This window comes from Podarcis pityusensis (genome assembly GCF_964106645.2).
Source record: "Podarcis pityusensis genome assembly, chromosome: 2".
Lineage (NCBI taxonomy): Eukaryota > Metazoa > Chordata > Lepidosauria > Squamata > Lacertidae > Podarcis > Podarcis pityusensis.
The window spans coordinates 124,466,324-124,481,865 of record NC_138029.1 but is presented as its reverse complement, the minus strand read 5'-3'; the positions used below and the strand labels follow the sequence as shown (position 1 = coordinate 124,481,865).

At 46.5% G+C, this 15,542-nt stretch overlaps 1 protein-coding gene and 1 long non-coding RNA gene across 2 annotated transcripts in view; one reads left to right on the top strand and one right to left on the bottom strand.

The window, feature by feature from the left end:
- Window positions 1-15,542, top strand: part of LOC308470280 — a 267,788-nt gene that overhangs the window by 15,949 nt on the left and 236,297 nt on the right. The window lies entirely within an intron of this gene.
- LOC308469633 (uncharacterized protein) lies at window positions 4,379-14,417 on the bottom strand. Its single transcript, XM_080992371.1, has 4 exons — window positions 14,380-14,417; window positions 11,023-11,179; window positions 9,056-9,267; window positions 4,379-7,342 (listed from the first exon to the last, which is right to left on the bottom strand). The coding sequence occupies exons 3-4, from the start codon at window positions 9,186-9,188 to the stop codon at window positions 5,730-5,732; spliced, it is 1,746 nt and encodes a 581-aa protein (XP_080848497.1). The 5' UTR covers window positions 9,189-9,267; window positions 11,023-11,179; window positions 14,380-14,417; the 3' UTR covers window positions 4,379-5,729.

Below are 15,542 nucleotides of genomic sequence, written 5' to 3'. Positions count from 1 at the left end.
TGTTCATAGGAAGGTCTTAGTATGAAAATAAGACATATGAAAAAGGGGGTGGAGGGTGGGAGATCCAACGACAAAGTGGGAAGGAGGCCTGGGCAGGCCCCAAGTTATCCCCCCAGGGAGTGGGGCCAAGCAATGCCTAGCGGCTGGTAGGGCCCACCCCCTGCGGAATGCCTGCACCTAAGCCTGGCACAATTGGTCAGTCCGCAAGCAGGCTGTGACCCTCCCCAGCAGGGCACCAAATTGCGGGCGTGGACTTGGTTGGCCGCAACACCGCCTGACCATTAAAGGTAAGTGGACTTTCCAGGATTTGAACACAGTTTATTGGACCTTACGGAGTCCACTGCCGCATCCAGACACTGGTCACAAGCCTTCAGAGACTCTCCTGTTATGGAGAAATAGAGCTGTGTGTTAATGTAAAGACCCCTGGATGGTTCAGTCTCGTCAAATGCATCTATGGGGAGTGGTGCTCATCTCGCTATGAGGCTGAGGGATTGGGTGTTTATGCACAGGCAACTTTCCGGGTCATGTGGCCAACATGACTAAACCGCTTCTGGCGCAACGGGACACTGTGATGGAAGCCAGAGCTTGGGACTTGGGACACAATATACAAATAGCAGATTGGGAGAGGTTATGGAAAACAGATTTGAAATTTATGGCACCTTGTTCACTGACATAAAATTATATGAATATGATGTACTGGTGGTATTTGACCCCAGTTAAATTAGCAATAATGTATAGAATGAGTTCAAATACCTGCTGGAAGTGTAAAGAAAAAGAAGGTACCTTTTATCATATGTGGTGGATGTGTAAAGTAACTTAAAATTTTCTGGGAGATGATATATAATGAATTGGAAAAAATGTTTAAAATAACTTTTGTTTAAAAAACCAGAAGCCTTCTTATTAGGAATAACAGGTACCAAGATACCAAAGGACCAGAAAAGATTGTTTATGTATGCGACAACAGCCGCACGGATGCTACGAGCCCAGAGATGGAAGGAGGAAACAACCCTGACCAGAGAAGAATGTCAGACCAAGTTGATGGACTATGCTGAAATGGCAAAATTAACTGGGAAGCTCACAAAGCAAGACCATTGTAAGCAGGTTAAAACATTAGCAGGATTTTAACCACACTTGTAAATTAATGGAAAGTATGGACAATTTGGAAAGACAGAATTTGGACAGTTTTGATTTGCTGGTGTAAATATTACCACTAGTACCCATAGAAGGGATGGGGGGAAAAACTCCTCAGGACCGCACCCTATGACTTCATATAGATTTTATATAGCGTATAGATCTTAAATAGCGCTGGGGAGAGAATAGTACCTTGCAGAACTCCATAGCACAAATACCGGGGTGGGGGTGAGGAGCAGTCATTGAGTGCTACTTTCTGGACACGATACTGAAGATATGAACAGAACCACTGTAATATGGTGCCTCTGGCACCCATCTCACTAAGTCAGTTCAGGAGGATACCATGATTGACAGCATCAAAATTTTAAAAAGGGCAACCCAAATGATCACAACATGTCAGGGAATAGTCTAAAGACGAGGACAGGGGAATGCATTCTATGGCAGACCAGTTTCCTCTCCGATGGAGAGGTGGAGGGGAAAAGTCACACACCCACCCTTGTTCACTCTGCATAATGGGGAAACGTGCTTGGAGCCTCATCAAAGGCTTGGGTCGTTAATCACAGACTCGACCGGAAGAGTCGCTCGGTCGAACACAAGTCCGACAGTCCACAGTGTGTTCAGTGTGTTCAAAGAGAGACAGAAGCTGAACAGCTGAGGGAGGAGTTGCCCAGGTACGAGATAATGACAAGGGAACCCGAAAGGAGGGGGCAGCTAGTTCAGATGTCACTTGAGAGTGTGGGGAACCCCCCTCACCACAGACTCGGAGGTCTGAACATAACAGAGAGCAAAGAAGTCAGAGGGAGGGAGGAACTTCCCATTGGCACCTAAAATGCTACGGAAGTCGGAAGGAGGATTTAGAGCAGACAACTCTCCACGCCTGACACAACATCACTCTTCCCCCTTCCCCTTACCTTTACTTCTCATGAAAACTCAAGGGATTTGTCCAAAGTTCTCCTTTGGGTCCACTAAAATGGACCCCATTTTTGAGAGGAACGTGAGGTGACATTCTGCTTCTGATTCAGTCAATGAATAATTCAACCAAACAAACAATAATGCTCTCCACCTGATTCAAGGCTTCTCCAGACACCCTGCTGATTCAGCATTCATCCTGATTTACTTGATTATGTGGTCCTTTTTAAAATAATAATAATAATAATAATAATAATAATAATAATAATAATAATTTATTTCTACCCCGCCTTCCCCAGCCAAGGCCGGGCTCAGGGCGGCTAACAAGCAATAATATAAACAAGTTGAATGAATACAACTTAAAAACAAGATTAAAATACAACATTAAAACGTTAAAATGCAGCCTCATCACAGGAGGAGAAAGGGGGGGAAAAGAGGGGGAGGGAATCAAATTGACTCCAAGCCAAAGGCCAGGCGGAACAACTCTGTATTACAGGCCCAGGAGAAAGAAATCAGATCCTGCAGGGCCCTGGTCTCATGAGACAGAGCTTTCCACCAGGCCAGAGCCAGTGTTGAAAAAGCCCTGGCTCTGGTTGAGCCTAATCTAACTTCCTTAGGGCCCAGGACCTCTAGGGTGTTGCTATTTATGGACCTTAAGGTCCTCCGTGGGGCATACCGGGAGAGGCGGTCCCGTAGGTACGAGGGTCCTAGGCCGTGAAGGGCTTTAAAGGTCAAAAGCAGCACCTTAAATCCGACCCTGTACTCCACCGGGAGCCAGTGCAGCTGGAAAAGCACTGGGTGAATATGCTCCCATGGCAGAGACCCCGTGAGGAGCCTCACTGCAGCATTCTGCAGCCGCTGGAGTTTCTGGAACAGCTTCAAGGGCAGCCCCGCATAGAGCGAATTACAGTAGTCAAGCTTGGAGGTGGCCGTCACATGGATCACTGTGGCCAGGGCGGGGCGGGAAAGGTAAGGGACCAACTGCTTGAATCCTTCCTGCAAAATATTGACTGTCTGGAGGCACACTCTGATTTCATAGGTTCCAGTTGCCCCCATATGCCAGGACCATGAACTTAGGTGCTTCTCAGTTGAAGCTGATGCTGAAGTCCTGACTGAAAATGAGTATGCTGCATTTGAGAATGTTATGATTTTGCAAAGTGGCATTTAAAAACCCAAACCTACAAGGGGGTAAATAATGCCGCTGACTGTAAACACAGCTGAAACGCAATCTCATGAAATGTTCATGATGGTGAAAGTTGTGGTCAGTTTCACTATGGTGTCAGTCCACCTTCAGTGAGGCTGATGGGCCTTTCCTCTCTCCTACAGGTCGGTCGCTAATGAAAGGTAGTTAAGCATCTCAGGGTGGACTCGTTTTATTTTCTGTGCTGGAAACAGCTGAGAGTTTAGATGCAGAAAGAATTAGAAACGTTTTCATTCAATGTAGGGCACTTTTTAATTCCAGTGGCTATCATGGGAAATTCTGGAATATCCTGTCCTTCCTGGCTGCCAAATCAATCAGGACCCCAGGCTCTTACCCAATGTCACCCTCAGCTATGTCATCTATGACCATTATTCTAATGCAAGGATGACTTCTGATGCCCTGCTAGACCTGCTCTCTACTGGGCACGCAGACATTCCAAACTATGACTGTGGGAAGAGGAATAACCTGTTGGCTGTTCTTGAAGATGCTGAAGCTGATATTTCTAGGCATACGTCACCTGTGTCAAGCATCTACAAAATCCCACAGGTATGGCTGGTTAGGTGTTAAGATGGAGTTGTGCCTCTGCCATGGGCTTTCCTTTCTTTCCTTTTTGGACTCTCCCAAAGGTGAGGGTGGGATGGAACCTGGAAGCAGGAGCACTCAACACTGGTGTCAAATGTCCTATGCCACCCCACCACTGCTTTAAAAAACCATGTTGCTTGTTTACAATGCATTCAAAACACAGTTTTTTGAGTAATGTAGCTGAGTCCCTAGTCTAATATTCTGGGATGTGATTCAGTCCCACAAAATATTGAGAGTCTGGAGGCATTCTGGAAGACCTCCTCCCGTTCTACACGGCCAGCATTTTGTCTTGTTCTTTGTGTGCGTGTGTTGGGGGCTGTAGTTGGTCAACTGTCTGAGATTTGTCCTGGAACCACAGCAAAGCACTCACCTCTCCCTTTGTGTCCTGGGCAAGTTATGGATACACTGTTCCTACTATTCATGATAAAACCCAGTTCCCCTTTTTCTACAAGATGGCCCCAAAAGTAGATCCCCAGAATCTGGGGATTGTCCAACTGCTCCTGAATTTCAGATGGATGTGGATTCCCATATTGCATGGGAAAGTGCTTAAAACAATAACAATAGCAATAGTTTATTTATACCCCATCCATCTGGCTGGGTTTCTCCAACCACTCTGGGTGGCTTCCAGCAAAATATTAAAATACAATAATTCATCACATATTAAAAGCTTCCCTAAACAGGGCTCCCCTGAGATGTCTTCTCAAAGTCAGACAGTTGTTTATTTCTTTGACATCTGGTAGGAGGGCATTCCACAGGGCGGGTGCCACTACCGAGAAGGCCCTGTAATTTCACTTCTCACAGTGAGGGAGCCAGCAGAAGACCCTGGGAGTTGGACCTCAGTGTGCAGACAGGAGGATGGGGGTGGAGACACTCCTTTAGATATACTGGGCCGAGGCTGTTAAGGGCTTTAAAGGTGAGCACCAACAATTTGAATTCTGTCCAGAAACGTACTGGGAGCCAATGTAGGTCTTTCAAGACCGGTGTTATGTGCTCTCTTCAAAGATAACCCCATATAGAATGTGTTGCAGTAGTCCAAGCGAGTCCTCAACACCAGCTCGCCCCCTGTCACCCAAGAACAGCACTTGTCTTGTCAGGATTCAACCTCAATCAGTTTCCTGCCATCTATCTCCAACGGCCTCCAGACACTCACACAAGACCTTCAGCACTTTCACTGGTTCTGATTTAAAAGAGAGTTAGAGCTGGGTATCATGTGCATACTGATGAACACCCAGCCCAAACTCCCTGATTATCTTTCCCAGCGGCTGCATGTAGATGTTGAAAAGCATGGGGGAGAGGACAGAAGCCTGAGGCACCCCACAAGTGAGAGCCCAGGGGTTTGAACACACATTCCCCCCCCCCCCACTTTCTGAACACGGCACAGGAGGAAGGAGTGGAACCACTGTATAACCCTCAGCTCCCAGCTCCGCTAGACGGTGCAGAAGGATGTCGTGGTCGATGGTATCAAAGGCCACTGAGAGCTCCAGCAGAACCAGGAAACACCTTTCACCTTTGTTCCTAGCACGCCGGAGATCATCGACCAGCACAACCAAGGCAGTTTCAGTCCCAATATGAGGCCTGATTCCCCATTGGAAGGGATCCAAATGGTCCCCATCCTCCAGGCATGCATGGAGTTCTTCAGCAACCACCTGCTCAATCACATGAATTTCTTCATGGGAAGCTAGACGCCTCTTGGAAGAGAAGCTGTTTCCACATTTCTAGACACTTCATGCCCTGTACGGTGGTACCTCAGGTTACAGACGCTTCAGGTTACAGACTCCACTAACCCAGAAATAATACCTCGGGTTAAGAACTTTGCTTCAGGGTGGGAAAAGAAATCGTGAGGCAGCAACGTGGCAGCAGCGGGAGGCCCCATTAGCTAAATTGGTGCTTCAGGTTAAGAACAGTTTCAAGTTAAGAACGGACCTCCAGAATGAATTAAGTTCGTAACCTGAGGTGCCACTGTATGAGTTCTTTGATGGTGGATGAGACCTGCCTTCCTTCTGAAGTTCTTTCCACATTCAAAGCACTGATAAGGTTTCTTCCCTGTATGGATTCTTTGATGGGAAGTGAGATGGGTGCTCTGACTGAAACTCTTTCCACATTCCAAGCACTGATAGGGTTTCTCACCAGTATGAATTCTTTGATGCAAAGTGAGTTTGTCCTTCCGACTGAAGTTCTTCTCACATTCCGAGCACTGATAGGGTTTCTCCCCTGTATGAATTCTGTGATGGGAAGTGAGATGGGCGCTCTCACTGAAGCTCTCTCCACATTCAAAGCACTGATAGGGTTTCTCCCCTGTATGAATTCTTTGGTGGGAAGTGAGATGGGTGCTCTTACTGAAGCTCTTTCCACATTCCAAGCACTGATAGGGTTTCTCTCCAGTATGAATTCTTTGATGAGAAGTGAGACTGTCCTTCCGACTGAAGCTCTTCCCACATTCTGAGCACGGATAGGGTTTCTCCCCTGTATGAATTCTTTGATGGGAAGTGAGATGGGTTCTCTGACTGAAGCTCTTCCCACATTCCAAGCACTGATGGGGTTTCTCTCCAGTATGAATTCTTTGATGCAAAGTGACTTTGTCCTTCCAACTGAAACTCTTCCTATATTCCAAGCACTGATAGGGTTTCTCCTCTGTATGAATTCTTTGATGGGAAGTGAGACTGTAACTGTGACTGAAGCTCTCTCCACATTCAAAGCACTGAAAGGGTTTCTCTTCAGTATGAATTCTTTGATGGGAAGTGAGATGGGTGCTCTGACTGAAGCTCTTTCCACATTCAAAGCACTGATAGGGTTTCTCCCCTGTATGAATTCTTTGATGCAAAGTGAGGCTGTCCTTTCGACTGAAGCTCTTCCTACATTCCAAGCACTGATAGGGTTTCTCCTCTGTATGAATTCTTTGATGGGAAGTGAGACTGTAACTGTGACTGAAGCTCTCTCCACATTCAAAGCACTGAAAGGGTTTCTCCCCTGTATGAATTCTTTGGTGGGAAGTGAGACTGTCGTTCCGACTGAAGCTCTTTCCACATTCAAAGCACTGATAGGGTTTCTCTCCTGTATGAATTCTTTGGTGGGAAGTGAGACTGTAACTATGACTGAAGCTCTTTCCACATTCAAAGCACTGATAGGGTTTCTCTCCTGTATGAATTCTTTGGTGGGAAGTGAGATTGGTGCTGTGACTGAAGCTCTTTCCACATTCCAAGCACTGGTAAGGTTTCTCTCCTGTATGTATTCTTTTGTGGGAAGTGAGATACCCACTCTGACGAAACCACTTTCCACATTCCAAGCACTGATAGGGTTTCTCTCCAGTATGAATTCTTTGATGCAAAGTAAGACTGCCCTTCCGACTGAAGCTCTTCCCACATTCTGAGCACTGATAGCCTTTCTTCCCGCTTTGAGTTCTTTGGTGGGAACGGGAACTCTGACTGGAGCTCTCTCCATACTCCCAATTTTGATTTGGCTTCTCCACTGTGTGGATTTTGTCATGGTCTCCCCCATTCTTCATTTCCAATTCATCACCACCTACAACAAAGACAGAAACTAATTAGATCCTCAGGAAGAAACGGAGCCCCCAATTATTGAACAATGCTAATGAAAATTTGTCAAAGAGGAAGAACAGAAGATGTGAGGTCTTTCTACAGAGGCCGTGGCCTTTGTCGACCAGCATTTGTCGACCTCTTTTCTAGGATGGATTTTTGTTGCCACAATCATGAAATCCACTCCAACTCTAACATTGGTCTTCTCTTTAAAAAACGGGCAGAGGCTAAAACAGAAACCCAAACCGGACAGAAATTACCTCAACTTCCCTAACAACTCTGTGTGTGAATGTTGCCTCCAAGGTGCTATGGAAAGGGTGACTGTCACTCCAGAAGGCCGTTTTTTCAGTTAGGTCTGGTCTCAACTGTCGAGTGAGAGAGAGGTTTTCTGTGAGAGCACCTGCTGCCTGTTTTATGCTGCTATGTGCCTCAGAAAAAGTCTGTAAAGTCTCATATAGATAGAAGCACTTGTAATTCCTTCTTCATACCTAATGTAGCAGCATTATTTGATGTTGAATTATTTTGGATTTCTGAGCTTATTGTCTTGAATAAAAAATGGAATAAATGTAGAAATAATCAAAATCAATACATAATAGATATAGATATCTTAGATATAAGCACATGCAAACGTGTTTTAGTATATCAAGTAATGTAATGTGTTCTGTATAAACTCTAAACAGAGAATCTTGTGGTGTCTTTTCTAGAATAAAAAAAAGCTATGTTTTTCAAGGGTCAAGCAACCCAGGGCAACCTCCACACATATAAATACCACAGAAAATGGGTTTGGGGCCCACAAAATCCAGAAAACCATGAATAATCCAGAAAGACAGGTGCAGAGTTGTAAAGTGACATGTTTTACCTCAGAAACTGACATTAACATTTTGACCTCTTTGCCAGTGTACTCTTAATTATCCTCTCAGAAACAGTTTTTAAAGGCAGATTGAAAAGTAGATTGAATTTTTTAGGATGCACATAGGATGTTTTACACAGTGGAATAGGAGAATGAGAACAGTGTTATACAGATTTGAAATGATACAATGTATTGAGGCAGATGTCTTACTGCCAGAGAAATTCTTCACAATTTAGGGAAAGTTTATAAATTTAGAAGATGTCATCGCAATTTAATAAGAAACTTTTTTGGTCTAAGACATGAAGAAAAGAAAGACTGCCAGAGTCATGTGACAGAATTGTAACTATCATTGGAAAGTTAAAGCTGGCAGAATATTCTATGTCTGAAGAACAGAAACTGAGCTATATTGTAGGATCTCCTGGGGGGGGGGAAATGTATGTATGGAATTTCAAAACGGATCTTATGATCCAACGGGGAGCTTTACCAAGAGCGTCCAGGATCCCACGATTCTCCTCCTTGACTTCCTCATGCAGAGTTCGTTGCTTCTACTGCTGTGTGATGGAGCAGTAAGTTTTTTGACATTGGTAGGGCATTCAGGTCACGGCACTGGTATTAGACATTTTGAGCTGCCAATACATCGTGGTGGCCGGGGAGCTGTGATGTATTCCTAGCTCAAATTCCCTGCAGATGACAAAGGCGCAGGCAGGCAGGTGGTGGAGCCCAGAAAGGTGCTCACCTTCTCAATCTCCGCCTGCCTGTCTGCCTCCCCCCACCCCCAGGGTGAGCAAGCCCCAATACCTCTCTGGCTCCATCCCTCCATGTCCCCATCTCCCCTCCCCTGGAACTCACCAGATCTCTCTGAGAGCCCTAGAGAGGAACGCTCAGAGGTTGTGAGGAGGGATGCAGGAGACAACCTGACCAGGTCAACCGTCCATCTTCCCCCTTCCATCCCCGCTAGCTTTGCAGGATCCATCTCTTTCATCCTTCCTGAAGAGTCAAGGAGCCAAAACAAGCTGCAGGGTCCTGGGAGAGAGGAAGAAGCAAAGGGAGCCTCAAAGGCCCTGCAGGGAAGAAGAAGAGAAGAAGATGAAGCGTTTGGATTTGATATCCCGCTTTATCACTACATAAAGGAGTCTCAAAGCGGCTAACATTCTCCTTTCCCTTCCTCCCCCACAACAAACACTCTGGGAGGTGAGTGGGGCTCCGAGACTTCAGAGAAGTGTGACTAGCCCAAGGTCACCCAGCAGCTGCATGTGGAGGAGCGGAGATGCGAACCCGGTTCACCAGATTACGAGTCTACTGCTCTTAACCACTGCGCCACACTGGCTCTCACTGGATTCTCCTCCCCTGGAAAAGCACAAATGGGGCAGCCCCTTCCCAACAGAAACCCCATTTATAAACATTCCCAGTGGTTCCAATTTCCTCTGTTTACTCCTCTCCCCTCTTCGTAAGACCGGCATGGTCTGCACAGTAGAGACCTGAGAATAGATCCCATTGAACTCAGTGGGGCTTATGGAAAGAACTTGGGGCAAAAACCAGTCACTATCTTGTCCCCAAACCTGAAGACTGCAACACCAGGCATGCTTATCTATGGTATCATAAGGCAAAAGTTCATAAAAGTTTTCATAGTCATAAAGAGCTGTTAACTGAAACTGACAACCAATTAAAATTAAAGGACTTTGAAGAAGTAAGAGAAAATGTAATAGACTGGTTACACTATTTACAACTAAATGAAACTTTTAAAAATCATGAAAAGAAAGCATTTAGTTATCAAATGTCAAGATTTCAGAGAGAAATAGTAGAAGGTAGTATAAAACAGCTGTCAAAAATGAATGATCTGCTTTTGGAATGGGACACTAAAGAGGACCAGGTCAAATGTGTTATGATAAAATGGGCGAAGGATGTGGGACATAATAAATTAATGACGGACTGGCAAAGGCTTTGGAAGTTAGATTTGGAAGTTAGGCCACCGAGACCACATAACACCGGTCTTGAAAGACCTACACTGGCTCGCAGTACGTTTCCAAGCACAATTCAAAGTGTCGATGCTGACTTTTAAAGCCCTAAACGGCCTCGGCCCAGTATACCTGAGGGAGCGTCTCCACCCCCATCGTTCTGCCCAGACACTGAGGTCCAGTGTCCTTCTGGCAGTTCCCTCCCTGTGAGAAGCCAAGTTACAGGGAACCAGGCATAGGGCCTTCTCGGTAGTGGCTCCTGCCCTGTGGAATGCTCTCCCACCAGATGTCAAAGAGAGAAACAACTACCAGACTTTTAGAAGATATCTTAAGGCAGCCCTGTTTAGGGAAGCTTTTAATGTTTAATAGATTATTGCATTTTAATATTCTGTTGGAAGCCACCCAGAGTGGATGGGGAAACCCAGCCAGATGGGCGGGGTATAAATAATAAATTATTATGATTATTATTATGATTATTATTGGTTTTAAATTTTCTGGTGTTTTGATGGTATTTGTCCCCGGTTAAATTAGCAAAAATGTACTTCTCACTTGCTGGATCAACACCTTGTTGTGGTGAGTGGGCTTGCACGTTCCTATGACCCTTGTGAGCGAAGCCATCGGGAATCTTGTAATCCCAACAGGATCGCCCTAGTACTTTACTAATAATAGTGGAAGTAATGCAGAGAGTGACTTTTCTGAATATTCCTTGTATACCAGTAGTATACCAGGAATCTTTACAACCCCAAGTAGCTGATTCCCCAAAGCATCTGCCCTGCAAGCAAAAGAAACCTCTGACAAGCACTTGAAGAAGCCCAACCTGGAAATAGGGCCCCATGTGCTTCCCCATCTCAGAAGTCCCACCTGGCCCTGAGGGAACCGGATTCGCAGGAGAAACAGTTCCCCTCTCCTCTCCTCGGACAAGTGAAAGGAAGTCTCCCCTGCTGAAGAGATGGCAGCCCTGCTTGCCTGGAATTCACATACTGCTGACCACGCTGCACTGATTCTCCCAGTCTCCTCGCTAGAACAGAGGAGCAGGAACATGATGGCACAGCACCTTCTCCCTCGTCACAGAAGGAGACGCAATTACAACCATCTCAAACCAATGTGAAGCCCTTGCTCCAGCAAAAATTACCCACAATGCAACTGACTGACAATCAAGTGACCTAGCTTTTATCCTGGAATGCGGCCGGGTGGTCCGCATCCAGCAGAAATCCTTGTTTTAAAGACTTTCATTCCCACCATTGCATCATAATGATCCTGAAAACATGGACAGCGGATGAGCTGATACTCAATGGATTTCATTCATTCTCAACTGGGGCAGATCTAGGGGTAAAGCGTGGAAGAGCGAAAGGGGGCCTGGGGGTCTTAGTCTCCACTACCCTACGTGCCATTTCAAGCCCTCTAGTGGGGTGCCACAGGGTTCTGTCTTGGGCCCGGTCTTATTCAACATATTTATCAACGACTTGGATGATGGACTCAAGGGCATCCTGATCAAATTTGCAGATGACACCAAACTGGGAGGGGTGGCTAACACCCCAGAGGACAGGATCACACTTCAAAACGACCTTGACAGATTAGAGAACTGGGCCAAAACAAACAAAATGAATTTTAACAGGGAGAAATGTAAAGTATTGCACTTGGGCAAAAAAATGAGGGGCACAAATACAAGATGGGTGACACCTGGCTTGAGAGCAGTACATGTGAAAAGGATCTAGGAGTCTTGGTTGACCATAAACTTGACATGAGCCAACAGTGTGACGCAGCAGCTAAAAAAGCCAATGCAATTCTGGGCTGCATCAATAGGAGTATAGCATCTAGATCAAGGGAAGTAATAGTGCCACTGTATTCTGCTCTGGTCAGACCTCACCTGGAGTACTGTGTCCAGTTCTGGGCACCACAGTTCAAGAAGGACACTGACAAACTGGAACGTGTCCAGAGGAGGGCAACCAAAATGGTCAAAGGCCTGGAAACGATGCCTTATGAGGAACGGCTAAGGGAGCTGGGCATGTTTAGCCTGGAGAAGAGGAGGTTAAGGGTTGATATGATAGCCATGTTCAAATATATAAAAGGATGTCGCATAGAGGAGGGAGAAAGGTTGTTTTCTGCTGCTCCAGAGAAGCGGACACGGAGCAATGGATCCAAACTACAAGAAAGAAGATTCCACCTAAACATTAGGAAGAACTTCCTGACAGTAAGAGCTGTTCGACAGTGGAATTTGCTGCCAAGGAGTGTGGTGGAGTCTTCTTCTTTGGAGGTCTTTAAGCAGAGGCTTGACAACCATATGTCAGTTTTAAACTTTTTATTAAGGTTTTCCATTAAAAACATGTCCATTTACATATCACATAGTTTGTCTTATTTGGACCTCCCACAACTTCTCTGCCAATCATTCGTAGTTCGAATCTTATCCTCGCATTCCTTTGTTACAATATTTCCATTGTATTTTATATTTCTGTTCTTATTTACCTTCTGGCAATATTCCCTATTTTTTCACAAAGCTTCTTTGAAACACACTAGCGTTGTACCATCCTCACATGTGTTTTCCAAATACTCCGTAAATTTCCCCCAGTCCTCAAAAAATCTGTGGTCTTTTTGATATCTAATTTTTCCATTGACAACCATATGTCAGGAGTGCTCTGATGGTGTTTCCTGCTTGGCAGGGGGTTGGACTCGATGGCCCTTGTGGTCTCTTCCAACTCTATGATTCTATGATTCTAAGTCATAAGCCAGGGCAGTGTTAATCCAATTCAGCCACCAGGCTCTGTTGGTAATTTACGCTGATGTGACCCCAATGAGGCAGAAATCTCAGATCAGAGACTTGTGGATTGAAAGGGAAATTTATACCACTGACCTTATTTTGCTTAACCAAAGGCATCTGTAGTTTTAGGAGGGGATCTCAATGCCAGATTGGGCCCTAATGATCATGCCATTTATGCACAGTACAAATGGTCTCCCTACCGTGAAGCCAGTGGATTCCTCCTCACCCGTTGTTCCAAAGATCAGAAATCAAACTTTGCAGGCATCTGCTTGGCTCAAACAGCATTCAGGCTAAACCTCTACATCTTAAATGGTGCCCTTGAAAGTGACTATCCTCTCTGGCTCCAGAAGGAGAGCTATAGACCAGGGGTCAGCAACCTTTTTCAGCCGTGGGTCAGTCCACCGTCCCTCAGACCATGTGGTGAGCCGGACTATATTTTGAAGAAAGAAAAAAATGAACAAATCCGTATGTCCCACAAATAACCTAGTAATGCATTTTAAATAAAAGGACATACAGTGGTACCTCGGGTTACATACGCTTCAGGTTACAGACTCCGCTAACCCAGAAATAGTACCTCGGGTTAAGAACTTTGCTTCAGGATGAGAACAGAAATTGTGCTCTGGCGGCACGGCACCAGAGGGAGGCCACATTATTATTATTAGCTAAGGTGGTACCTCAGGTTAAGAACAGTTTCAGGTTAAGAATGGACCTCCGGAACGAATTTAGTACTTCACCCGAAGTACCACTGTATTCTACTCATGGAAAAACCACGCTGATTCCTGGACCGTCCGCGGGCCGGATTTAGAAGGCGATTGGGCCGCATCCAGCCCCCGGGCCTCAGTTTGCCTAGCCCTGCTCCTGACAATGTACTCCAAACCTGCCTGGTGTTTTTACATGAGCAGAATGTGTGCTTTTCTTGAAAATGCATCTCTGGGTTATGTGTGGGGCATAGTTCCCTAGACCAGATATAGTTTGGTATATAGTTTGGTATACAAAGTACGTCCTGGAGGCTGACATCCGTATAAATGACCAAACTGATTAAAGAAAGAAAACAGCTGAGCTACGTTAGAAAAGCGATCCAATCATAAGAGATCTGGCTCCAATCGCCCTGCTACAAATGTAGCGGTTTCTGCTGTCTCCTGGTCTCCTTGATCTGCCAGGAGAAAAGACACAGTAGCGATGCTGGCCAAGAGGAAGAAGACCCTTCCTCCTCCTCCTCCTCCTCCGCTCTTGATCGAGACTCCAGGGCTCTCTCTGCAGGCTCCCCCCTCCAAGACCCCCTCCCCCCTCCCCCACGGAGCCAAGCAAGAAGAGCGGGGCAGAGCCCTGGCCCCCTCCAAGACCCCCTCCCTGGCTTGGCTTTGGGGAATGTCTGCCCCCCCCCATCTGACCAGCCCCCCAGGCATCCACCCTGCAGCCCCTTCTCCCCATTGCACCCGGAGGGAGAGGGAGGCGAGACTCACCCCCAGGCAGCTCTTGCAAGAGAGAGAGGGGGACGGAAGCAGCCCCTCCGCTTGCAGGCGGGAATGGCGAGGGAGGGGCTTTTGCTCGGGAGGACCTTGCCCCCCCCACGCCTCCACTTCCTGTCCTCTCTAGAAACCCAGCTCTGTGCCTTTTAACCCTTGGCAAGCCGAGCACAAGCGGAGCACCGCTCTTTCCTCCCCCAAGGCAGGAGCCCAGGAGGAGCCGCTAACCCAGAAATATTACCTCCTGTTAAGAACTTTGCTTCAGGATGAGAACAGAAATCGCCTGGAGGTATGGCAGCGGCAGCGACAAACCTAGACAGCATCTTAAAAAGCAGAGACATCACCTTGGCAACAAAGGTCCGTATAGTTAAAGCTATGCTTTTCCCAGTAGTGATTTTTGGAAGTGAGAACTGGACCATAAAGAAGGCTGATTGCCGAAAAATTTATGCTTTTGAATAATGGTGCTGGAGGAGACTCTTGAGAGTCCCATGGACTGCAAGAAGATCAAACCTCTCCATTCTGAAGGAAATCAGCCTTAAGGGCTCACTGGAAGGACAGATCCTGAAGCTGAGGCTCCAAGACTTTGGCCACCTCATGAGAAGAGAAGACTCCCTGGAAAAGACCCTGATGTTGGGAAAGATGGAGGGCACAAGGAGAAGGGGACGACAGAGGACGAGATGGTGGGACAGTGTTCTCGAAGCTACCAGCATGAGCTTGAGCAAACTGCGGGGGGCAGTGGAAGACAGGAGTGCCTGGCATGCTCTGGTCCATGGGGTCAAGAAGAGTCCTAAACAACTAAACAACAACAACACGGTGGCGTGGCGGCAGCAGTGGGAGAAGAAGAAGAAGAGTTTGGGTTTGATATCCCGCTTTATCACTACCCTAAGGAGTCTCAAAGCGGCTAACATTCTCCTTTCCCTTCCTCCCCCACAACAAACACTCTGCGAGGTGAGTGGGGCTGAGAGACTTCAGAGAAGTGTGACTAGCCCAAGGTCACCCAGCAGCTGCATGTGGAGGAGCGGAGATGCGAACCCGGTTCACCAGATTAGGAGACTACTGCTCTTAACCACTACACCACACTGGCTCCATTAGGTGTCACCACACTGGCTCCCAGGTGTCTCAGGTTAAGAACAGTTTCAGATGAAAAATGGACCTACAGA

Bases quoted from the DNA above. Each gene is read 5' to 3' on its own strand.
- LOC308469633 (XM_080992371.1), bottom strand. From the start codon at position 9,188: ATGAAAGAGATGGATCCTGCAAAGCTAGCGGGGATGGAAGGGGGAAGA. The intron at 7,343-9,055 runs GTGAGTTCCAGG...TCTTTGTTGTAG, and splicing joins AGGGCTCTCAGAGAGATCTG to GTGGTGATGAATTGGAAATG.